Source organism: Mauremys mutica, chromosome 1 (genome assembly GCF_020497125.1).
Source record: "Mauremys mutica isolate MM-2020 ecotype Southern chromosome 1, ASM2049712v1, whole genome shotgun sequence".
In the NCBI taxonomy this organism is placed as follows: Eukaryota; Metazoa; Chordata; order Testudines; family Geoemydidae; genus Mauremys; species Mauremys mutica.
Window position 1 is genome coordinate 286,642,225 of NC_059072.1, and position 25,811 is coordinate 286,668,035.

The following is a 25,811-nucleotide window of genomic DNA, read 5'->3' on the forward strand; positions in this document are numbered from 1 at the left end:
ATTTATTTAAAAATGATGAAGTAGTACAACACATTATGATCATAGAAAAGGGATAATCTGACAGTAAAAACATGCAACTCCCTCAAACCATGGTGACAATTCCCTTTAATCGACAACTGCTCCTCTCCTCTAATTCGATTCTAGATCCATTTGAATCTGGCTTCTGAACTCTATACTCCACTGAAAGTGTTGTTGCCAGAATTTTTAATGGCCTCCTACTGTTCAAATCTCAGGGTCTTTTCTCCACTTCATCTTCCTAAATATCTTGGCTGTCTTCGACACCATTGACACACTCCTCTTCTTGAGCACTTGTCTGCCCTGGCTTTCATGACTCCATTGTCTGTATTCAGTCTCATTTGGTGGGGTCCTCAAGAGCTCTTTTTTCCTTTCCTTTTCTCTCTCTAAGCCCTATCTTTGCGTGATCTTATCTGCAAACATGGCTTCAACTATCATATTTATATTGATGACTCCTCTCTTCCCTCCCCATTTGTTTTATCCATCTGTTGTGCTTTTCTTATCTTCTAAGATTGCAAAACTTTTTGGGATGGGTAATGCTTTTTATTAAATGCATGTGTACAGCACCTAGCACAAGGACATAATTCTTGATTAGGGCTTCAAGATGCTACCTCAATACAAATAAATAATATAATAAATCATGTCACACACAATTAGTCAAAAATTCCAAGCAAGTTGTTGGTGATAGGTGTGCCTCAAGTGGAAAATTAGCATAAGAAAGTATTCAAGAATCACACATCAGTCCATCTATATTTTTCCAATGGTTGCATTTCAGGTTAGTCCACAAAATGCTAACACCTACAACTTGTGGTTTTCTTCTTTATAGTTAATACATTTTATAAAAACAAAATCCCTGTTTCACAAAGTTAATTTTTCTAGTTTAGTTTAATAAATTGTAGTGTATATTACAGCAAACAGATTTTCTGTTTGTAACTAACATGCTAAATTAGAAACTATAATTGATGAACAGTCTTTCATTCTAAATATTTACACACTAAATTTCTGAATCCCACAATATTCAAATATTTTAAGACTTCTTAAGCAGAAGATGATGGGAGAAAAGCCCATCTGCAGGCTTTCAATACAATTTATTAAAAGTATATCATTACAATAAAGTTTTTGTACCATATACCTGCATGAATAGTCTTTTTTTATTAATATGGTCCAATAGCTGGTTATACGACTGGATCTTTATTATACTGCAATAGTTCACCTATAGCCGTGATTTATAATCACAATATAGTAGTAAAATGTAAGTTAATTCATATAGTCTATTTGGAAAAGCACTACAATCAATACTATAGGAAAAATCATGTGAGATACCTTTATAAAAGTGATACTAGAATATTTCGCTAGTCCTTGGTAGCATCTAGTAGAGATTCTGGGCATAACTCTATATTGCCTTTGCACCTTGGATAGTCATTCAACATGCAAACAAAGTACAAAACATTACTACTCTGATTTGGTAGCATTTTACACCAACTTTGCATGAGCGCGAATAACTGCACAAAGTGCAAGGCAATTGAAAATCAGACCCACTTTACATTTTAATGATGAATCATGATAATTCAGCGTTCAGTACTAGAAAAGTCTCCAATAATACTGTAGTTATCAGAGTTTCCTACCCCATAATACCGCCTTGCCTTCACTAGACAATTGAATCATGTTTGAACATTAACATGCCCTGGTTTACTCTGACTGGCCATTCATAGCCAGTACTGTCAGATAACTCTCCACTATCATGTTTAGACATGATACATATTTTAATTAAGACAAGCCCCTTGTGTCTCAATTTGCTTTGGCAAATGAGGGACCCATAATTCACCAATGGAGCAGATGACAGGAGGTGGCAATGGTTTTGAGCTGTACTGGTGGTAAATTGCAGGTCCTAAATTTGCCAGAGCAGAGAGGCCTATAAGTCTTAACATCTCTTAAATGTGCAAAGAATCCATTAAGTGACTTTTCATTTCTGATTACACTTTTGTGAATAAACACAAAAAGTAAATCCTTTGTAGGTTAATTTAAAATGGTTGTAAATTTTAAATTAATTTCTAAAGACATATAACTTGGAGGAAGAGATACTAAGTATGGATTTATTACAGGGTGATCACTTACAAGTATGTTTTCCTTTTGCCATCTTATGAAATTGATTTGCTAAAATAACACTTAGCTCTTTATACAGTGTATTACATTTTCAAAGTAGCATTCAAACATTAACTGAAGTGCATTCCCACACTTCTTTCAAATGTAAAAATATTGCATTTACCAACTTTTTTCTGTGTGACTAGTCTTTCTTTCAACTTCTATGTATCAGCTTCCAATGTAGAAAATTCATTTCATTTTTTTCATGTACGATGTCAAGTACAGCCTTCAAATTCCCCATTATAAGATATTGTTAGAAAGATGAAAGGCCTAAATTTTTAAGTCTAAAGGTAAAAACCTAAATCCATATCTAGTCAGCTGAATTAGAAGCCTGATTGTCAGAGGTCATAAGTACCCACCACTCCCATTAAAGTTAATCCACTACCCAACTCCTTCTAGTCCCCGCCCTGGTGTAGGAAGCATTATGCCAAATGGAGATTGTTAGAGCAGAGTATTCACTGGCCATTGCCACCTCTAACTTCTGCCACATCCCCTAGCCAACACAGTTATTCTATGGAAGAGTCTCACACACAGAGGGAATGCTCATTTAACACACCTGTGTAGTCCTTGTATGCTGCAGGAGCAACGCAAAGGGACCATATCATGGGTCAAGATCTGGCTCATTAATTTTAAGGGAATTGTTTTAATTTACTGCCACAGACACAAGTGAAAAGTATTTAATTTCTGAGATATAGACTATATCATTTGATCTTAACTCATTTTTGGCCCCTAATCTATGGTTTTATCTTTCGGTTGTACTCCTATTAGTCCTTCCCTTTTCAGATCCTTTGTGGTTTCCCTGTTTACTGTTTATCCTTGCTGCTATTCTTTGGTTTACTGTATTAACTTTTATAGTTTTTGACAGACGTGTAATAAACAAATTATCCCTCAAACTTTTTTAAAATTCCTCCATAGTTTTTGAATGTTAAATCAAATTCCCAATATTAAAATCAAGTTGTAATAACATACTACTCTCTTCTCACATTTACTAAAATTAGCACACATTCAAAATATCATCTGATTTTGTTTGACTGCGCAACAGCTTTTATGTACTCCAGATGATATTTTAGATATTTTTGTAATTTATTAATTTAGCCAATGTTTCAGGTAATTGCTGCATATTTTAAACCTACCATTGTTAAGCCTCAAATCTGTTAAAAGTTATCATGTATTGCTATATACGTTTCCATTTTATCTCCCACAAAGTCAAACAAGTTTCCAATTGCTTTTCCCTTCAGTTATCTTTAAATGCTGTAGCTGTGCTTCCTAATAGATATGAAAATACATAAGTAAAAAATGTCAGTCAGCAATAAAAGTTATTTCATCAATATGGTATTCCGAAAAATATATATTGTAACAATGCTAAGAAAAAAATGATCCCATTTACATTAGCCTGCCATTCTTCACCTTTGAAAGGCAAACAGCATTGTTATGGTTTTATTTTTAGACTTATCCATATACTAAAAAAGTGCACATACTTTAATAATGATTGTGATGTAACAGAAAAATGCAACAAAAATAATACTCAAATATAACTTAAGTGCAACAGTACAATTTTTTATGATCCATTACACTGAATATTAAAATTTTCTTCTGATCATTACATTTTTGCTAATTTAGTAAAAATGACATCAGCCTTTGTTCTTACTCTACAACCATTACTTAATAGGAGTGCAAACACAGCGCAAATTTAAACAAGCATAATATTGTTTTAAACAAATAAAATAAAATAGTTTTTAATTTCATACTGTCTCATGTCAGTTAACAATCAAATACTTTCCTTTTTTTGTTATAGGTTATCTTTCAAGTATCTATTACAAGAACCTTTCCAACCACACTCCCTGCTGCAGTGTAGACATACCCTAAGAGGCACAGCACAGAATTCACAGACTAAGAAGAAATAAGAGAAAGGTATTTTTAAGCAACATTTGTGCCTTTCTGATTCTGAGCTGTTCTGGAGACCAGTGCAATCTCCAATGCACCACAAGTAGCCCTCCAGGGCTGTCTACGGTAGAGCCTGTCCCCAGTCATGTTGTCCACATTTTCTGCAACACTGTATATTGCAGCCTCATTCCCCACATCAGAGCTAGCGAGGTAGTCCTGGAATGTAGCCTGCTGCTGTCTCCCTCAGTTCCTGCGCTGAAGGAATTTGGCTAGCTCAGGAGCTTTTAGAACCCCTTTATACCACATCAGCCCCTTTACCTAGCACACAGGCAAGGGTCAGAACCCAGAGAAAATGCTAGCCTTTTTATTTTCACCGGTGTGTTTATATCAGTGTTGTTCCACTAGTGCAACTCACACACGCAGAGTAAGCCAGACCTTTGGAAAGAAACATAGGTAAACAGCACACAGTAGTACCAATCTAAATATTCACAATCATGGGTCATGCTCCCAAAAATCTTGAATGGCTTAAAATTAATGAGATCTGAAAATTAACACACTGAGTTTTTATTTGCCTTCTGGCATTGAAGCATTTAGGGTTCATATTATCAAGCCTTCCTCAACAACCTTGAGGGCTAAAACTGTACTTTTTAAAAAAATATGAAAGCTGAGTTTCACAGGAAATAATCAGATTCCTGCACCTGTGGCTTTAAGAAAAACACTATTTATTGCAAGACTCATGATAAAGTTGCAATAGTTGGCAACACTCCAGTGCAAGTTACTTTTTACATTTTTATATTGGTGCAGCACATCAACAGTAACAATTGGCACCCATCCAGCTGCACTGGTGTAGCTACATTGTGCAAAAAAAAATCTCAGTTTGTTCATCTCATTGAAAGGAACTGACTTAGTATATTTATTTTTAAAAAGTATAATACTAAAACTATCTAGGTGAACTTGAAACTCTGAAAATCTCTGGAAGAACTAATGAGAAAAAAAAAACAATTAATGTACATGAACTAGACTAACAAATGCAATAGCATGGTTCCCAGAATAGTATAAAGGAACTTATGAGGAGAGGCTGAGGGAACTGGGATTGTTTAGTCTGCAGAAGAGAAGAATGAGGGGGGATTTGATAGCTGCTTTCAACTACCTGAAAGGGGGTTCCAAAGAGGATGGATCTAGACTGTTCTCAGTGGTAGAAGATGACAGAACAAGGAGTAATGGTCTCAAGTTGCAGAGGGGGAGGTTTAGGTTGGATATTAGGAAAAACTTTTTCACTAGTAGGGTGGTGAAGAACTGGAATGGGTTACCTAGGGAGGTAGTGGAATCTCCTTCCTTAGAGGTTTTTAAGGTCAGGCTTGACAAAGCCCTGGCTGGGATGATTTAGTTGGGTTTGGTCCTGCTTTGAGCAGGGGGTTGGACTAGATGACCTCCTGAGGTCCCTTCCAACCCTGAGATTCTATGATTCTAACTCTCAGAACCTTTTACCAGGTAGGAAACAAACCATTCCTGCTTTAGTCCCTGAAAAAAATGAAGGATTATTGGAACTAAAGACAGTGCTAAATGTTACATGACATGACTTGCATTACAAGTGATTACAAAATCATTCTCCAAAAGAAGTGTGGACTGAATACCAAACACCAGCTACTTCTACTGTCAACTCTTGGTGTGTGTAGACATATAGGCTGTTGCCTGACCATTTTTTGAGAGCCAAAGAATACCTCTTAATGCCCAGATACAGACTGTTCTAACAGAATGAACTTTAACTGAAGAAGGAGAAGTGTTTCTAGTTAGTTTATAAAATTCTTGGATAGATGAAACAATCCACATTTGCCAAAGATGACAGAGGCCAGCTGTCTCATTTTTTTTCTGCTTAACCCCCCACCCCCAAACCTTATTTCCTTAAGAAACTAGTCATACTTAAATAATATTTTACGACTTTCCTAAGATCTAGGGAATGCACAGTAATCTTCTCTCATTCCCATTTTGGAAAAAAAACAAAACAAAAACCAACGAGGCGGGGGAATAGCTATTTCCACTCTGTAGAGAAATTCCAAGTTCACTTTAGAGGGAAAAAAAGAGAGAGATCAAATACCTTTAATCAATTGATGAGGAATCAGAAATAAAGCTTGATATCCACTAGCCTCTTTCGAAGCCTAAGAACTGTTAAAGAGTCTTTTTATTAAGATGACAAAATGAGTCTTCATATAACAGCTGCAATAGAGATCCATTTAAAGCTTGGAATATTAATCTTAACTTGCAGAGCGGCCTGTCAAATGGAATACAGAACACAGGAACTGCCATATCAAATTAAACCAATCTAATCCAGCCCCATTTTGTTCAGTATTCAGTCCCTGACAGAGTCCAGCACAGGAAGTTTCAGAAGGTGTAAAACAACATAATGAAGAATTATTCATTAATAAACGTATAGGCTAGTTTCTCTCTAACTCCACACAATCAGTAGTTTTTGCCCCCAAAATAAAGGTTGATATTCCTCACATTTTCACGTTGCATCTGATGATCTCAGCGATCATGAAAATGTCTAATCCTTCTTTGAATTCAGCTACACTCCTGCCTTAAATAAAGATTTCTAAAGTTTAATTATATGCTATAATTGTAGTTCAGATTGTTACTTTCAATATGCATTACCTTGCCCTTGTCAACATTTCGTTTCATCTGCCTTCATGTTGCTGAGCTGCTTATTTTTGCTCCATTTGTCAGAATCATCTCTAGACCTAACTATTATCAACAACTGAGGAACTATCACTGAGGTTTGTCCACTAGAACAGAGGGATGTGTGAGAACTGTATTTTGATGAGTGGTAGATGTGGAAGCAGAAGACTTACCTGGCAAGGGAACATACAGTGAGGAACACCAGAAAATAAACCAAAAAAAGGAAGGACCAGAAATATTACATTTAAATGTGGTCAAAGTAAAGAATACTGGAGATCCTAAGGAAGGTTGAGAAGTAAACTTTTTATGTGGGAGCTCTGCTTTTGCCTACATGTCGGAAGAAAAAGCATGGGGACTTACAGGCTCAGGTGTGCATAACCAGGGACAGCTCCAGGTTTTTTGCCGCCACAAGCAAAAAAACCAAACAAAACAAAAACAAATAAAAGGAGTGCTACCTCTTGAAAAGTGCCGCACCAAGCATATGCTTTGAACGCTGGTGCCTAGAGCCGGCCCTGTGCATAACAATCCTCAACTCCAAGACTGAGAGCTCCAATACTGGTTCCATTTCACTTGAGCAAGAATGGCAACCATATGTTTTAATTACTGCACACCGGCCCTGATCTAGAAAAATCTTACACACGTTTAACTTTAAACATGTAAGTAGTCTCAATGAGTTCAACAGTACTACTAATATGCTTAAAGTTAACTAGTCTTTGCAAGATTGGGGCTATACTTCATTAAATCGAAAACTGCGAATTTTAAGTGTTCTTTTTAACATATGAAAGGGTGAATGTGAATCAGAAAAAAACAGATTAACAATAAAAAAATTCAAAATATTTTTTCTGGTTACAGATTAAGACATAGAGGGCTTAACTAGTTTCTCATTTCTTTATGATGCTGCCACTCATTTACTACTGGTTTCTTGGAAACAAACACTGCAGAGGTAAATATGAATGTATCAAGTTACAAAGTATTATGAAAAGCATATATTCGGTCAATAATTTCTCAGTGCTAGTCCTTGTTAAAAAAAAAAAAAGACTACTAATCTTTTTTCAATGGTTTCCACTGCTCTATTTGATTTTTTAGAATCGCCAACCCCGCCTGCCTCTTTGTAGCCTTCAATAAATTTCTAATGTAAGAAAAGAATTTCTCATTGTATAGTAACTGTTAATTTTACTGAATGAAAGAGGCAAGGTGGGTGAGGTTATATCTTTACTGGACCAACTTCTGTAGATAAGAGAGAAAAAAGCTTTTGAGCCTGCACAGAGTTCTTCTTCAGGTCCAAAACAGCAACAAGAACACTGAATACAATTTTACTAAATAGAATGTATATTTCTAAACCTCCTGCTAATGGTGGCCATCTTTCTGAAGAAAGATACCATATGTAACACCAGCAGAGTAGGAGCCTTCTGTCCTTGAGAAGCTAGCTTCCATGCTACTTGATAATCAGAGGAGCTTTTTGTGTAGTATTTAAACACAATGTTTTAGCCTTGTGCAGGAACTTAAAAAAAAAAAGTTTAAAACTAGTTGAAGTCAGTAGGCTGTGGATCAAGCCCTAAGTACTCATCTGCTTAAGAGCCTATGAAAAGATAGAAGGTGGCTTAATATATCAGGTGAACAGAATCACTAAGATGTCCCTATTTGCTTGTGATATAATACTAATTTAACAATAATTTCAAAAGTGCAAATCAGATGACTTTTAAAAAAAATTTTTTACATGATGGTGCTATTTTAAACCCAAACTTTCAGGCAAATTCTTCAGCATGAAATTACAAAAAAATCAAAACCAAACCAAACCAAATTTTTTGTTTTTAATAAATTATCATTGTTTCAGTTTCGAAACAATTTTTATTTTCTTCACAGTCTTCACCAGTAACAGAAAAGATTTTTCCTTGGTTTATGATCACTTACCCTATGTCTCAAAACCATAACATGCCCAGAATAAGCCATGAACACCTGCCATAGCCACAGTCATACTTGTGTGAAAGAAGGATATCACTGAAGCCTAGATAATATAGAACTATCACCATAGTGGTCAATGCTTAAGGGGTCTCTTGGAATTTCACATTCTCTTCATTTGATCTCAAAATAATTTTCTCAATTCACATTTAAGAGAATATCAGCTTCCCCACCTTCCCCTCACCCCCGTTTTTAGTGAAGACACAAAAGGAATCTAATTGGAAATCAAAAGGTAATGGCAACCTTCCAAGCTACAGTGAAAAAGTAAGCCTCTCCCAGTCTGAGATACCAATATGAGATGCCATTCATAGTAGATAAGATATATATTAAAAATATAATCATGTGTCCTCTGAGGGGCTTGAGTCCCTCTCCTTTGGGCTCAGATGCTCTGTGAAGCTCTGATAGAAACACTAGGTTTGGTTCATTCATGATGGGGGGGGGGTGGGGGCAAGGGGTTGTACTCTCCCAAGCAATAGACACTTGTAGAGCCTAAATAGATTGCATGGACCTTACTATAAAGATCATCCCCCTCTCTTTTCCTACAGGCTTTGTACAAAAGTGAAATAGTTAATTTTGACACTTAAATAATTATCAATAGATATCTGAATGAATAACTCACTGAAATGAACAGGATCAGCTCAGACCTCTCAAGAATTATGACTATTTCAGGCTCTCTACAAACTTGGGTACATTTGTTACATTTTTACACTCCATTCACATTTTGACAGGTTTTTTTGCAATCGCAAGGGATTTACTAAAAAGTGATGCCTAGTTTGGGAAGATCAGCATGAAAAAAAGACATTCCTGGGATCTCGACCAGCAAGGCAAAGGAAAAAGTGCTGCTCCTCAAACTCCCCCTTGGCAACCTCATGCGTGGGGAGGTCTTCAGAAGAGCTTGAAGGCCATTATTTCCCACCCCAGAAGCCTGACTGACCCATTAGTGGGCTGCAGGGACATCTGACTGGTCCAAAGGCACAGAGGAGTGGACAATTTATATTGCTCCTCACAGGGATGGACTGCTGAACTCAAACACTCTTCCATTGGGTTTATTTTTTCCCCTTTCCTGTTATTATAGCTAGATTTCCCACCTCTGGATTTTTGCCAGGGCTCTATTAGGGGGCTAGGAAAAACTTTTCCTAAATTGCAAAGTGGCAGCTAATGATATGGGTTCTTCTTTTTCTTCACAGCACACAGGACTTGGCTAGGGAGGTGGGGGATGGTATTGTGATATTGAAAGCCATTTGTTGCAACTGTATACAAGTGTCCTGCCCAGGTAGTAGGGGGATAAGAGTTGCTGGTGTAGACATGGCATGGGCTGGTCCCTTGTGCATTGTATGGCAAATGATTGCTTCATTGTCTGGTGCTGAGGCACTCCTTGTTTAAACCCTAGTTCCATGCACAAAGAGGGTGAGATAATCTGAAAGTGGTTGGTCCTGATCCTAGGGGAGATTTTTCAGGATGGGGACTGCTCTGTCTTTACAGCTGTGTATAGGATCTTCTGTTGGCACAATCAGCCCAGTGGTCTTCTTGGAAGTAACTGCCAGATAACCTTTCCCTACCTCTCTGGTGTAGATTGAAAAGTTGTATCCTTGGCTTTAATCAGAATCTCTGTCTGCTTTCATTCACTAAGGTGTTTGGACCAATAAAAGAGAGGTAGGGGTACGCTGTTCCTCTGCTCGCCCTCCCAGTTCAAACTGTGGCTGGCAGTGTAAAATTACTACAAATTTACCTTCAACATAATTAAAACAGCTTTTAAAGTGCTAAAAGTTTCATGATTGACAGGCCTCATAACTTGTCACCTAGAAATGTCAGTCAGAGTTGTTCCAAATTAAAGGGATATTTGTAAGGGAATAATATAATTCTATTATTCAAATTAAGTGGTACAATAATCTTAAAATCAAACTATTAAACCTCACAACTAAAGCATAATCTTCCTGGGACTTCAATAAGGTGGTAATGTCACCTCTGATAATTTAAGACTAATGAAGCTCTTTCATTCTTAAAATGAGAGTATGAAGGAGAATGTAAACATTTCTCGTCGTTACTGAATTTGAGTCCATAGGATTTCACTCTGTTTTCATTATTCACTCTCCAGATCAAGTAATATGACTTTAGCTAGTAAAGTGATTAAAATAATGTACTTTAAATATATAGGTATTTATCAATCATTAAACATTAATTTAGAGAACATTTTTTAAAAAACAGAATATAAAACTTTCCTTAAAGTTATTAGCATAATGATATTATCAGCTATCACCCAGATATAACCTAGATTTGTATGTTCAAAGACTAAAGGGCCTGAACAAATATAACAAAAGTAGGGAGCTTTTACAGATTAGTAATATCTTAAAAAGTGATTTAAAAAAGCAGACCTGGGTCAGAAGTAATGAGGTACTAGTTAAAAAATTAACCATCATAGAAAATACCAAACTAGTTTTGCTAGTTAGTCATCTGCTCAGAAATTAGAGCTTTGTCTAGCCTACAATTTTGTTTAGTCTGTAAAGTAATCTCTCCTTTTGATCTCTGTTTTACAATACACTATAAATTGCTTTGAAAAGGTTTAGCATAAATGTATTTTTGTTAATTGTAAGGTCATTTTGAGACAGCAAGCAAATACATAATAAACTTTGTTTAGAAAATTAACTATTCTGTAAAGGACTGCTCTGCAATATTTATAGTCTCGTTATATATTTTTTTCTTTTGTGGAAGTAATTTACCTCTTGTGAAATCTGTGTGACTTGTTCTTTCTGATGTTCCAGATCTTTTACAAGCAACGAGTTTTGCTTTTCTAGCTGCAGTAACCTTCTTGCCAAGTGAACACTGTGCCAAAAAATAAATAAATAAAGTTCAAGTGGAATGTTTTCCAAAACATGCAAAATGCATTCTAGCACTAATACTTGAGAACTTGCTTGCTTTAATTTTTCACTAATGCTAAAATGTTAACAGGTAAAAATACACAGTAAAATGTTATAAATAGTCAAAATTGGAAGTCAACAGAGCCCTGCAAATTTGCGGGTATCCACAGACCTTTTTTGCAGATCACAGCTCAGATGCAGGCAGGAGGTCTCAAGGGACAAGTGGGAGGCAGTTGGGGGTTTGGCACAGCCATGTGTCACTGTTGTGTGGAGAGGTCCTCGATGGTTGTTTGAACCTCATTCAGTATTCCCAAAGACTGCAGCCAGGATGCCTTGAGCATTAATCCTTTAATTGGGATACCAGGCCCAATTCAGGTAGTTGTATTTGGCCAGGATCACTTGTTAGTTCACAATGCATATTTATAGACTGGCTAATGAGTTTCAACCTTTGGACAACTTTTTAGGGCCTTATCCCTAGGAGTCACTTCAGTGTACCCCTGTTTGCTTGTACCTCTTGTGGACCATGGGTATGACCAGAGAGCCTGGTGTCTGGAGGTTGAAGAAATATTCGAAGCCCTCAGAAGGGACATGTCTGCTTTCTTAGATGTAGGTTCCATGGGAACAGGAATCTTCCAGAAATGCCTGGCTGGTTCCAATAAGCCCTCACTTATTGGTACTGTCAGTCTACCAGAGAACAACAACTGCAGGATACTGAGTAGTTTGTCCAACTTTTCATGTGCTCTCTTGACCAGGAATTCCAATGTGTTGTCTATCCTCCTGGGAAGTTCCTAGAAGTTCCAGTAGTTATCAGGTGGGGTTGGAACAACTGGGGTCACAGTCTTGGCAGGTGAAAAGGATGAGATCAATGTTGGGACACTTTGGGCTTCTATCTGCTGTAAGTTCTCCTGATCACTCTGCCCAGGGCGCAGGAGGTGCCTGCTGAGCGCAGGGACCCTCTTGAAGTCTACAAGGAGAGGGTGACTTTGTTCTAGTCACCTGAGAGGCAGTCGAAACCCTGTGACTAAAGTGCATCCCCTGTGGGCCCCAGAAGGCCATGACTTCATGGGATTCTAGAATGGGGCTATGGGCCATGACAGGTACCATGCAGTGTACTGCTCACAACTGTCCTGTAGTTTCTCTTTTCAGATGGTGTAGGGACCGGGGACTGAGGCACATAGCTAGGTGACATATCACCCCAGTCCTTCAAGTCCAATGAGGCGAAAGAACATACCTCCTCCATGGGTGGACCAATCTCTCGAATATTCAGGATGGATGGGCAGCTCATGTGGAGGCAGTACCAGTACCACAGCAGAGACTTTTTTAGCAGAAGACAGCAAACAGAGACTCAGGCTTGTCCAGTACCGTCAACTGGTACCGTGAATGGCATAGGTACCATGAAGAGAGGCTCCACAAGTGAAGACACAGAAGAAAGGATGACTGGTATGGATGCAGTTGGGGTTAAGGTATTTGGTACAAAGGCAGAGTCTCAGTCAGACAGTGCTCTTTCAGTGCTCGATTTTTCAGCATCAATGCCAGAAAGTTCAACGAGTGTTCTTACACTGTGTACTCCAGTGCTCACTGCCTTGGTGTGTGCTGTTTTGGTGCTGGATGCTTTAATCCACAGCTGCTGGTACCAGGCACATTGATGGCTGGGGAGTATGTTGAGGCTGGTCAGTGGCCAATCGGTGCCAAGGACTTAGCAGAATCTGATCTCGGCCTTAAACTGTGTCATAGGCTAGATCTGCTTGGGGCCAGACAGAAGCTCTACAATCTCCGCATACCGTGAAAATGTTGCTCCTTCTGTCCTCACTCTTCAGAGGATTGGGCTGAAGAGGTGAAGGAACTCTGGCTAACTCCATGGTGGAATGGGATTTCATCGGCATCACATGGAATCTGGAGACTGGAGTGAACCGGTGGCTTACCAGGGAGCACTGAGAGGTGGTCTGACCTGTAGGAAGTCTTCTTGATTTCATGGGGCTCTGAAGGAGAACGAGCTTAATTTGAGACTCCCTGGACTTCCGCGCCATTTTAGAGAAGGAACAAAATATAAAGCACTTTTATAGTATATGCATTTCTCCAGACCAAAGAGGCACTTAAAGGGTCCATAAGTGATGGGTATTGCTCCCTCGCAAGAGTAGCAGGTCTTGAAACCTGGGGATTTGGACTCTGCTATGTGCAGTGTGGTCCTGGTGTTGGAGATTGCATGGGGGCTCAAAAACCCTAAAATCTTTTTTTAAAATGCCAACAGGCCAATAGGATAAAACTAACTAAAACTATAATTAAGTGAAAAGCTAAACTGAGCAGTGTAAAGAGACATGGATACTGCAGGTACTCTGTCTTGCAGCCACAGGTGGTAAACTGGAGAGTGGTTGTGGCCATCCTACCTTGGCTACAAGGTGCTAGCTTGCCCCAATGGACAAGGCTATTCAAAAGATTCTGATCTTGCACACATGGGATACATGAGCACCAGAATTGAGATACATGTGGACAATCACTTAAGGAATATTTACAGTTGGATTTATATTGGGAACTGTGGAGCTACGCATCTCACCCCTGTGGTGCCTCCTGCTGGTCGTCTCAGGGAATTAGCGTTTCCAGCCTCCGGAGCGCCTCTGCAGGCTGGTGTCCCGCTGCCACTGGTCCCTGTGTCCCTCCCAGGACCCGGTGTTGCCCCCTGGCAATACCCCCACAGTCTCAGGGTCTCCCCACCCAGGGGAACCCCCAACCCTCTATCCCCTCCTTGCCTCAGTCGTGGGCTACTGCCAGTCACCATCTAGTCCCTGCTCACTGGGGCAGACTGCAGTGTAAAAGCCACTCATCACAGGCAAGGGGGGTTTGGACCTGTTGCCCCTGCCTACCCGTGGGCTACCTCCTGCAACCCCAGTACCTAATTGGCCTTCCACTAGGCTGCAGCCTGGGGGGTTTCCAGGACGATTTTTAAGCCCTTCCAGGACGATTTTTAACATAAATCCTGATTTAAATATTTACTCTCCTCTTGTTTTTGATGTGTTTGCCTCATTTACTAGTTAACTACATATGGCTTTGGATCTTTTGCAACTATTTTTCTCTTCCTTCTTGACCTTGCTGTGAAGTCATAATACTGAATTTATGACCAATGAAACAGACTATGTCATCAAAAACACAGGCTTAAGAGTTCAGTGCAGGTTCAAATGGAGAGATCGACTGTGGAAATAAGCTTTTATTCAGTACAAGTAGATGTGAAATACCACATTAAGTAGAAAGATCTGAGTGAGTGTTGCATTTTAAAAGTCTGTTCTAATGTGCAAGTCTCTTTTTAAAGCAAATACATCAAATGTCACAAATGTTAAAATACTTATGCCTATTAGAACAGTGTTTTCAAAAAATTGATCATACTGCATATCCAGAATCTACAAAATAGTATGAAAAGCTAATTTCAAAATAAGAGCATCATTTGTTTGTGCTCTAACCATTTCTTCAACTGAAAGTTATGTACTATACCAAAAACGTAAAACAAGAAAGTCCTATTTGCTGTTTTCAAAACAAAATTAAAAATATGAAGTAATGCTTTTATTTTAATCAAATTTAATCAAGTTGTGCTTTAGTTATACAAGTACTAGGCAAGTCCTGCACAACACTGCAGTGCAATAAAAAAGAAATTGAATCTTTTCCTGAAAATGTATACCTATATTCACTGAAAAAAATAGTACCTGTAGCTAGAGCAGTGTTTTCCAAAGTGTGAGACATGCCTTGAGATAGGAGCACAAAGGACTAGTTAGAGGCATGTGGAAGATGAATTAATTCAAATGGAATAGAATAAAATGGAATGACTTTAAAATTTAACAAAACATTGCAGAGAACAAAAAGTTCAAGTAAGTAATTTGTTTTCTCCAAAGGTACCACACTATGGGGTTTTAACAGTCTGCCCACGAGAGAACCTTGACCATTTTGCCAGGTAGGCCTGACGCGTGGCGGGCCTCCTGCTTTCCAGGAGGCCTCGCTGGACACCCTCCGAGCAGGTCCTTTCCTCTTAGCCTAACCACTGAGCAACCATGCGGTGAGGTGGAGGGCTGCAAGGCTGGGGTGGAGGAGGCAACCTTGGTCCTGAGAGAGAAAGTCTAGGCGGGTTGGTAGCGGCCCGGGGGGGAGGGGCGGCAATGGACAGGTTTGTAAGAGTCCCATACCAGTGTTGCCTGGGCAATGCCAGGGCAATCATGAGGACACGAGCCTTGTCCATCTTGATTTTTTTCAGGACCTTGCTGATCACCGGAATTGGGGGAAAAGCACTTAGCAGCTGACCTGATCAGGACAGAAGGAAGGTGTCGGAAATCGCACCCTTGCCCAGGCCTCTCCTGGAACAGAACCGGGGGCACCGGCGGTTCTGCCTTGTTGCGAAAAGGTCCACTTGGGGAGTGCCCCACGTTCGGAAGATCATGTGATCCACCTCCAGGTGCAGTGACCACTTGTGCTGGGAGGAGAAGTCCAGGCTCAGGCGATCCGCTCGAGAGTTCCAGATCCACTAAGTGGTGGGCTTCCAAGTTGATATTGTGGGCGGTGCAGAAGTCCCACAGCTGGAAGGCTTCCTGGCAGAGGGCTGAAGAGCGGGCCCCACCTTGCCTGTTGATGAAGAACATTGAGGCCGTGTTGTCCGTGAGAACTCTGATTACCCTGCCCATAAGACATGAGCGAAAGGCCAGGCAGGGCAGACGGACCACTTGGAGTTCTTTGATGTTTATGTGCAGGTCTAGTTCCTGCGCGGACCATAGGCCTTGGGTCTGTAGGTCTCCCACATTGGCTCCCCATCCCAAGTCCGAAGCACTGGATACACACACTATACAGTTGGGGAGCAGGTCCTGAACGGGACCTCTTGGAGCATGTTCTCCGGGGTGGACCACCAAAGGAGGGAGGCTAGTATGGACTTGGGCATGGTGAGGACTTTGTCCAACCTGTCTTTGGACTGGGAGAATGTCGAGGTCAGCCAGAGCTGAAGGGGCCGCATCCTGAATCTGGCATGGTGTACCACGTATGTGCATGTTGCCATGTGACCCAGGAGTTGCAGGCACACCCTGACAGTTGTCATGGGAAACCTCGTGATCGCCCTGATGAGATCCCTCAAGGTTTCGAATCTTTGACCAGCCAGTTGTCGAGGTAAGGGAAGATCTGGACCTCCGGACGCCTGGGGTAGGCTGCCACCACAGACAGACATTTTGTGAAGACTCTGCATGCCGTCAAGAGGCTAAACGGGAGGACGGTGAACTGGTAAGGCGGATCCCTGGTGCAGACTAGTAAATTGTCCTTGGGCATCCCATCAAAATTGGTACTTATCCGCCTGCTTGCCTTTAGAGGGGTCAGGCTGAGGGGCAGGCCGAGACTGCCACTGTGGACACATCTTATAGTCTCTGGATTTTTTATAAGAAGGTTCGTATCAGGAGTGGGTGGCTTGACTGGGGGTCTGCTAGGGCTTGAACTTGGTCCTGCTGGGGCCGAGACAGAGAGACCAAGAGTCTTTAAGGCTGTGCAAGAGTTCTTGAGACTGTGTAATTTCACATCTGTTTGCTCCGCGAACAGGGCCTTGCCATCGAATGGGAGGTCTTGCAGGGAGCTCTGTGCCTCATTGGACAACCCGGACAAGAGGAGCCACGACACCCTCCACATGGACACCGCAGAGGCCATAGTTCTTGCTACGGTGTCCGCTGCGTCCAAGGCTGCCTGAAGGGCTGCTCTGGCAGCAGCGGTGCCCTCCTCCATCAGGGCCTTATACTCCTTCCTATCACGCTCCTAGAGGAAGTCTGTAAACTTTGGCATTGAGCCCCACAAGTTAAAATCGTATCTGCCCAGCAGGGCGTGGTGGTTCACCATCCTCAGCTGGAAGCTTGAAGAAGAATAAAGCTTTCTACCAAACAAGTCCAGCCTCCTTGAGTCCTTATTCTTAAGGGTGGGAGCAGGTGGGCCTTGATGCTCCTTATGGTTGATCGCTTTGACCACCAGGGAGTTGGGGGCAGGGTGGGTATAGAGATATTTGTGCCCCTTGGCAGGCACAAAATACTTCTGCTCTGCTCTCTTAGATATGGGGGGCAAGGAACACGGGGTCTGCCACAGGGCAGTGGAAATTTTCACCACCCCTTCATGGAGAGGGAGGGCCACCCTAGCCGGCACTGTGGCTGAATGGACATCAAAGAGGGAGTCTGAAGGCTCCTCCACCTCTTAAGCCTGTTAATTGAGGCTTGAGGCCACCCTTTTCAGAAGCTCTTGGTGGGCTTTTGTGTCCTCCTGGGGAACAGGAGGAGGAGGCGCTGTGATAGCCTCATCAGTGGAGGATGAGGATGGAGGCGTGGTACTCTGCGTTCCCACCAGTGCCGCAGTTCCCAGCGCTTGGTTCCCTTCTGAGTGCGGGGCTGGGACGAGCACTCTGCTGACCCCTTCCTGGGGGGTTGAGAGAGGGAGGCCAACGGTCTGTCTGAGGCCCTAGCTACCGAGCAGGCCACCACCGGGGGCTGCGTCGGGGCCCATAGGTTCCATTGGTACCAGGGCCCTGGCCAGGGAGCCTGGGGCCACTGCACATGCTGTGGCATTGTCAGGGCGAGCTGCCCTGCTGGACTTGTCTGGTCCGCTGACTGCTGGCTCCGAGGGGAGGCTGGGCTGGTATACGAACAACTGCTATCCCGGGATGGGGATGAGTAGCATCGTTGTGAGTGGTGCCGGGCTTGAGACCTTGAGTCCTGTGTAGAGGAGCGGGAGTACCGCCTGTAACTGCTGCTCTGCGAACGGCTCCGTCGGGTGGATCTGCGATGGCTGGTTGCCAGCGATCTATGCCTGGTGCCATGCTGGGGACCTTGACCTGGGCGAAGAGCATGAGCGGCTTTGACATCAATATCGTGAGTGGCTATGGTGGTTTCTCGGTGTTGGCAACCTCCAGTGCCGTTCGTCCCAGTCCCAGCGGGGCATGCTCTGACCTCGAGGCCTGCGCTCCCTCAATGCGGAGTGGTGCCTCGATTCCCTGCTGCTCGGCACCCAGCCAGACAATTGAATGGGGGTCGATGGGGACCAGTGCGGGCTGCGAGCGGGGTGGTCACTCTGCGGAAAGCGGCTTCGGGAACCTTCCCCCGACCATGAACGGTACCACTTGGGTGGCGACTGTGGCAATCCAAGCACTGGCTTGCCTCTGGATCGGGGAGCTGCTGGGGTTGGTGCAGCCAGTACCAGGAGAGACATTACGTCTCAAGCCGCCTGCAGGGCCTCCGGCATGGAGGGCACCCATATGTGGCCACTGTCATCCGGGGAGGTCGGCTCAGAGTGGGTTTGGGCTACTCCGCTCTTCTTGAGTCGGAGGCCACAAGGTCGAGGGGGATCGAGAGCTGCCCAGCGCGGGTCTAGTCTTGCCCCAGCGTTGCCCAGGTGCCTTGACGGAGAAGATAGCTTCTTCATCTTAGAGTATCCCGTGGATGTGGAGCGGTGCTGGCTGGTGGAAGGCACCGCTGGGTCGCCGCGCACAGATGCTACAGTGCTTGGTGCCGACTTGGAGTGGCGTAGCAGTGTTGGGGGTCACAGCTGACTCCATCAATATGACTCGGAGCTGTATATTGCGTTCCTCTTTAGTATGGGGCTTAAATGATCTGCAAATTTTGCAGCGGTCGCTGACGTGGGTCTCCCCAAGACAGCGTAAGCAGCTAGTGTGCGGGTCACTTATGGGCATAGGCATTTTACAAGTGTTGTACAACTTAAAGCCCAGGGCGCGGGCCATGCCCCGACCTGGGCATGGTTCTTCTACTCTAGCGATATAATTTTTTTTTTAAACTACATGTACTAACTATCTACGACTAAATGACAGTCCAAACAGGGAAAGCTACAGCAGAGAGCTGGAGCACAGCAGTTCCAAACCACCTTCACTGGCGGCAAGAAGGTACTGAGGGTGGGGGGGGAATGCATAGCGCCCCTTATACTGTGCCATGGAGGCGCCACTCTAGGGGTCGCTAGGAGCGCTCCCCTATAGGTACTGCTAAGGGAAAAAACTTCCGGCACCGTTGCACATGGTGAGCATGCACACCTACTGTGGAATGTACTTGAGCAGTGTTTCTCAAACTGGGGTCGCCGCTTGTGTAGGGAAAGCCCCTGGCGGGCCGGGCTGGTTTGTTTATCTGCCCCATCTGCAGGTTTGGCCGATCGCGGCTCTCACTGGCCAGGGTTCGCTGCTCCGGGCCAATGGGGGCTGCTGGAAGCAGCGGCCAGTAAGTCCCTCGGCCCCGAGGTAAACAAACTGGCCCGGCCCGCCAGGGGCTTTCCCTACACAAGTGGCGATCCCAGTGTGAGAAACACTGCACTTGAGCAATCACTCAAAGAAAAACTACAAGCTTTCACCCTCAGAAGTTGGCTCAAGTAAGGATATTACCTCATCCCCCTTGCCTAACACAATATTAAAATTAATTATTTAAACACCCAAATGAAATAAAAAACTTATGACTCTAGCAGAAACATCAATTTGCCCACATTGTATATATTTAGGTACATATTTAACATGCTAACATTCAGAAAATACTATGGGCCTGATTCACCACTGGTTTTTTTTCAGTTTTACACAGATGTTACTTCACGGATTTCAGTGAAGTTAAACCAGAGTAAACTGGAGAGAGACACAGGTGAATCAGGCCTTGTATACACACAATTCAGATGAGATAATGATGCTCTGAAACTTTGGACTTTTTCCCTTTCCTGACAGCTGTGCTTCCGAGTTCACTATTTGTATGTTAAATTAGCTTAAAATTTATTTTAACTAGTTAGATTTTACAGCAATTTGAGTTTTGCATACTCAAGGCATCCAGATACCTATCTTTCTGAAAGATAAAGGAAAAAACATGAAGCTTTAATAACCCAGAAAAATATCCATGTACCCATTTATACACACAAAGCAAAAAACCACTGTTTTAAAGATTATTTCTGCATATTGGATAGTTATGTAATTACTCTGCATCATTCAAATTGGCTGGTTTCCAAAATTGATGATATTCCGAATCTATTTGTGTTTAGTTTAGACGTAAACCAGGGAGACATAATTTTCACCTTTGTTTTAGCCGCCTTTTGGCTGTTGTAGGAACATTAGCACCATATCCATAGGAAAAGAGAATCCTTTCTGCTTCATCTTCATTTTCCACTGAAAAAAAACAAAAAGATGTATCCAATATTTTAAAAATACTGATCCTCAAAAGAACATAATTATAGTAAAAGAGGAAAAAAAAGTTATTTACCTATTCTGCAACTGCTGTTCTTTGAGATATGGGTGCAGATGTGTATTACACTCAGGAGTGCATGTGCCCAGTGTGAAAAGGATGGAGAATGTTGCCTAGCAGTACCCAGTGGGTTACGCATGTGCCCTCTGGCCCTCAAATTCCTTCCTAGGACTATTTAAGAGCGTCACTGCTCTGGCCCCCCAAGTTCCTTTGTACTAGAATCCTGAGTGGAGACTCTAATACAGAGGGGGCAGAGGGTGGAATCCATGTCTGCACCTACATCTCAAAAGAACAACAGTCCAGTAACCATTTTTTCTTCTTTGAGTGGTTAGACATGTATTCCACTCAGGTAACTCACAAGCCATAACAGAAGGAGGTGGGACGCAGAGTACTTAAACAGCGACTGCAGAACTGCCTTTCCAAAATTTGCATCTGATCTAGACATAGCACCTAATAGGGTAGTGTCTGGCAAAAGTCATGCATGAAAGACCAGATAATGGCCCTGCAAATGTTCAATACTGACACCTCACTGAGAAAAGTGACCAAAGCTGCCTGGGTCCTCATCGAGTGAGCCACCAGTCTCCGGGGAAGTGTGGCCTGAGCTACCCTATATGCCATCGCAATGTAGGAAGTAATCCATTTGGACATCTTCTGTGCAGAAACTGACTGGTCCTTATTTGATCCACATAGGAGACAAAAAGCCAAGGTGATGCACGAAATGGTTCAGTCCTTTCCAGACAGAATACCAAGGATCATCTCACATTTAATGAATGAAGGGGTTGCTCATCTGCATTTGAGTGAGGCTTAGGAAAAAAATACAGGTAAATATATTGTTTGGTTAATTTAGACAACAATTTAAGGTATGGCCTTCAGGTCACCTTGTCTTTGAAAAACTGACTATATGGAGGCCCCATCATTAGGGCATTCAGTTTACTTACTCTCCTTGTGGATATTGTGGCCATCGTGAAGGCTGTTTTTTGGCAAAGGAGGGACAGAGAATGAGTTGCTAGGGGCTCAAAAGAAGGTCCCATAAGGACAGCCAGCACAGTATTAAGGTCCCACAAAGTAACTGCTAGTTTTACAGATGTAAAGAGGACAGACAATGCCTTTAAGAAATCTTACTACCATGGAGTTAGAGAAATCTGACTTTCCTTGGACTGGAGGATGGAATGACGAGATTGTCCCCAAGTGGACTCTCAATGAGCTGAGAGAGAGACCTGAAGATTACTAATATGTATCCAAAATGTCCTAAATGCAGGCCAGCACAGCTGAATTCCTCCAGCCAGTGACCAAACCAAAAAATGTTTCAACTTGGCCAAATAGGCAGACCTAGTAGAGGATTTTCTATTATTAAGTAGGACTTCTTGAACTGCTTCTGAACATCGTCTTTCCTCTTCATCTAATTGTGCAGCATCTACACTGTGAGATGAAGACTGCTCACTGCTGGATGCCAACTCTGACTGTGGTGTTATGTAAGTAGCTTGGGAAGGTGGGGGTCTCAGAGGTTGAACAGGCAGACTGGAAAGATCAGAGAACCAACACTGTCTTAGCCAAGCTGGCACAATGATGATCAGTCTGGCAAGATCCATCTTCAATTTGTGAACAACATCATGGATGAGTGGGATCCGGGGAAAGGCATACATGAGCATTGATCCCCAATTCAAATGTCAGTTAAAGAGACTCGCTCAAGAGCAAAACTGATAATATTTTTTTTTGTCATTTCATTACAAACAGTTTGATAGTTGGAATGCCCCATTCTCTGGAGCTGGACCTCAGAACGCTGTTCTTCACAGACCACTCGTGATTCTGGGAGAAATTCCTGCTGAGGTTATCAGCCAACTAATTTGGAGCACCCAGGAAGTGTGCAGCTATATGAATGAGGGCATCCTCAGAAGAGCTAAAACTTTACTGCTTCCTGACAGAGCTGGTTGGGGCAGATTTTACCCTGCTTGTACACATAATACACTGCAGTAGTACTGTCAGTAAGTATGTGAATCTCTGTGCCCTTGATCTGACCCAAAAGTCCCAGCATGCATTGCAAATCACTCAAAGCTCCACGATGTTGATGTGAAAGGAGGGTTCCCGTTCTGTCCACAAATCTGAATTTTCTATGTACTTAGATGCGTTCCTCTCCCTGCCCCATAACCGCCCTAGTGTGGAGCCATGGGTAACTATAGTCCTGGTCGGTGGAGGACAGGAAAAGGAGACACCTTCACATATATTGTTCTGATCTGCCCACCATGCTAGGGATTCCAGAATCGACAGTGGCACTTGGACAATCCATCCAATGAGAGACAGACCAACTTCAACAAAGTTTGAAGAGGATGAAGGTGCAATCTCAAATGCATGTGGCCTATATCAAATAGTGAGTCCACAACAAAGAGGAAGAGTAAATCTGCTGCTGTTTGATAAACCTGTGGGATCGATACGATCAGTGCTGAGGCTGATGTTGCTGGTCCTAGACTCAATGGCCGCCCAACATACAGTACCAGAGTTGATGGTACAGTGCTTGAATGATCTTGCTTCTCTATAGGAGAGCATGTAGATGGCCCAGCTCTATCCTGAGCACTCCAGGAACCCCAGTGCCACCCAGCACACCTTTTAGAAGAAGAGGAAGAATCTCCCTGAGCCAAGGGCACTACTACTAACAGAGACAAAATATCAAGAGAAAACTAGCTGAGAGAACAACAAAACTGTAAGTTAAGGTACCACATGGAATGATCCGAGTCAAGCTGTGGGCAGTGAGAAGGAACTGAAGGGGTCAGGGCAGCGCTACGCTTAAATAGTCCTAAGAGAGGCTACAAGGGCCAGAGGGCATGCAGTGCTCCTACAGGTATTTCTAGGCAACGTTCTCTGACTTCAGTGCACTGGTCACACACAAGTCTGCAACCAAAGAAGAACTGATTAAACCTTTAAGCAATTATGTTTATAATCTCCCTCTCTCTCATACACACACACACTCTTCACTTTTTAAATCTGAAGTGAATGTAGTGCTTATGAAACAAAGAGGAAATGAAAAAGAATTGATGTCCTTGAGGGCTGAAGTCAACACTTTAGCCACAAATGCACTCATAATGCTAACTTCCTTCACACACTACTGGGCCAACATGCCTTAACTTTTTCTGAAGGGTGCAATCTCCATGCAAATATGATTCTTTGACTCTCCCCTGAAACTGCCAACAAGTATACTAATTAAGACTTTGATGTTAGTGCTTTTGAAGATATAGTTTGTCACAGATTACGTATTTTGAAAATGGATATTTTGGGGTAAGAAACAAAAAAACTCATTTTCTCTCTTTCTCAGCTTCGAAAATAAAACATACATGCCCTACTAATTATAAAATTCACAGAGAGAGAAAGACCTATTCAGTCCATCCTCCTATAAGTGCATGATTATTCTCTGAAATATATTTTTACTAATGCATTGTCCAATCTAGTTTCAGAAGTCTCAAAGTATTATCTTTTGGGTTATTTTATATTGTGTAGTTCATTAATTTAAATGATTTCACATAAAAATAGTTAATTATTCCTCTTTCACCATCTCATTTGTGACATAAAATAGAAAATAAGTAATTTTAGCTCCAAGAGTGAGCGTTTCTTATTTCTCTGGCAGAATACCATTGCTGCAACATGCAATAGCATAATTATACACTCTAAGTAGAACTATGTGCACAGAATGTACAGGACAAAATATTGGCAACAGCATCTCAGATCTGAATGCAGGAAAAAAAAAAGATCTAATCTATTATCTCAAGGCTTGGCTATTATTGACAAACTAAGAACATATAAAGCTTTCCCTTAAACATATGATGATATAAATTATACCTACACCAATACTTTTATTAGTAAACTAAATTATAACAGAAACAATATTACATTGAATTTTAACTTTTTAAAAGCAAAGAAAATAAAGCTAAAGCAATCTATTTAGAGTTAGATAACTCAGCAATCTGAAAACATATTTCTAAGGATTTAAAACCAAATGAAAATTGCTTTAAAAAGCTGGATTTTTTTATAGTCCAAGGGTACAAGATTTACGCACCTACAAAAATTAAAATCGGGTTAACATAGGGCATGCTCCCTGACACACTACAAATGTAAATTTTTCTAGAGCAGGTTACTCCTTTCAATAGCATTGTGACAAATACAAACAACATGGGACTGGGGTTACATCTAAATATGGGAGTAACTATATTTTGCGGATACAGACTAACACGGCTGCTACTCTGAAATATATCCACAGTTGTTAGGTACTAGGAAATCCCACTGCTACTAACATATACCTATTGTGTAAGCAGCAAGACTGTTGTTATCACAGCCACCTTGTGTCTCACCCTGCTCTTCCATATTATTTGTATTTGATACAATGCTATTAAAAGGAGTAGCTTGGGGAGAACATCATAACTTAGACAAACCTCCAGGGCTGTCTAATTATACTAGGGACCTCTCCAACTCCCAGATACCACAGGATCAGGAGGATGCAAAGATGGCTTAAAGCCACCTTAAACCCTCTCCTCCCACTGGACTGCAAGTTCTGTGCTGGGCCTCTTAGCCTATGTCTACACAGCAAAGAAAAATCCATGGTTGGACTGTGCCAGCCAACTCGGGCTTGCAGGGCTGTTTCATTTCTGTGTAGACTTCGGACTCGGTGTGGAGCCCAAGCACTGGGACCCTCCCACCACACAGGGTCCTAGAGCCCAAGCTCTAGCCTGAAAGTCTACACAGCAATAAAACAGCCCAGAAGCCCGAACCCTGCAAGCCCGAGTCAGCTAGCACAGGCCAGCCAAGGGTGTCTAGTTATTGTGTAGACATACCCTTAGAGGATCAGCACAGAATCTTACCCTATTTGTTCAGATATGTAGGCACAGGCTATCTAAATGTAGGGCCTGGCAGGCAAAGACACGAAGGCAATGAGCCAAGACTAATGCTCATTGAGCTAAAACATGCTTGTTTTACTGTTATCTTATCCCCGTCCTCCATCCCCCATACTGTTTTTGCCCCTGTTGTGATCAATTGTATTGGACACAGTAAGCTCACTGGGGTAGGGACAGTCTTTTAAATTAATGTTTGTACTATGCTTAGC

At 42.1% G+C, this 25,811-nt stretch overlaps 1 protein-coding gene and 1 long non-coding RNA gene across 8 annotated transcripts in view; one reads left to right on the forward strand and one right to left on the reverse strand.

Annotated features, from left to right (window-relative positions):
* The window catches only part of PIBF1 (progesterone immunomodulatory binding factor 1), a 186,256-nt gene that overhangs the window by 36,865 nt on the left and 123,580 nt on the right, over window positions 1-25,811 (reverse strand). For 6 of the 7 annotated variants that reach the window (XM_045011564.1, XM_045011573.1, XM_045011581.1 and 3 more), the window contains 2 exons: window positions 20,562-20,652; window positions 11,391-11,493 (listed from right to left, as the gene is read on the reverse strand). In XM_045011564.1, coding sequence (XP_044867499.1) covers window positions 11,391-11,493; window positions 20,562-20,652 — 194 coding nt within the window. Of the gene's footprint in view, window positions 1-3,290; window positions 3,424-11,390; window positions 11,494-20,561; window positions 20,653-25,811 lie in introns of all 7 variants that reach the window. The other variant, XR_006578437.1, reaches the window with a different exon arrangement.
* Window positions 14,679-16,748, forward strand: LOC123367396. Its single transcript, XR_006578444.1, has 3 exons — window positions 14,679-14,777; window positions 15,404-15,462; window positions 15,760-16,748. It is a non-coding gene; the product is annotated as an uncharacterized LOC123367396 (long non-coding RNA).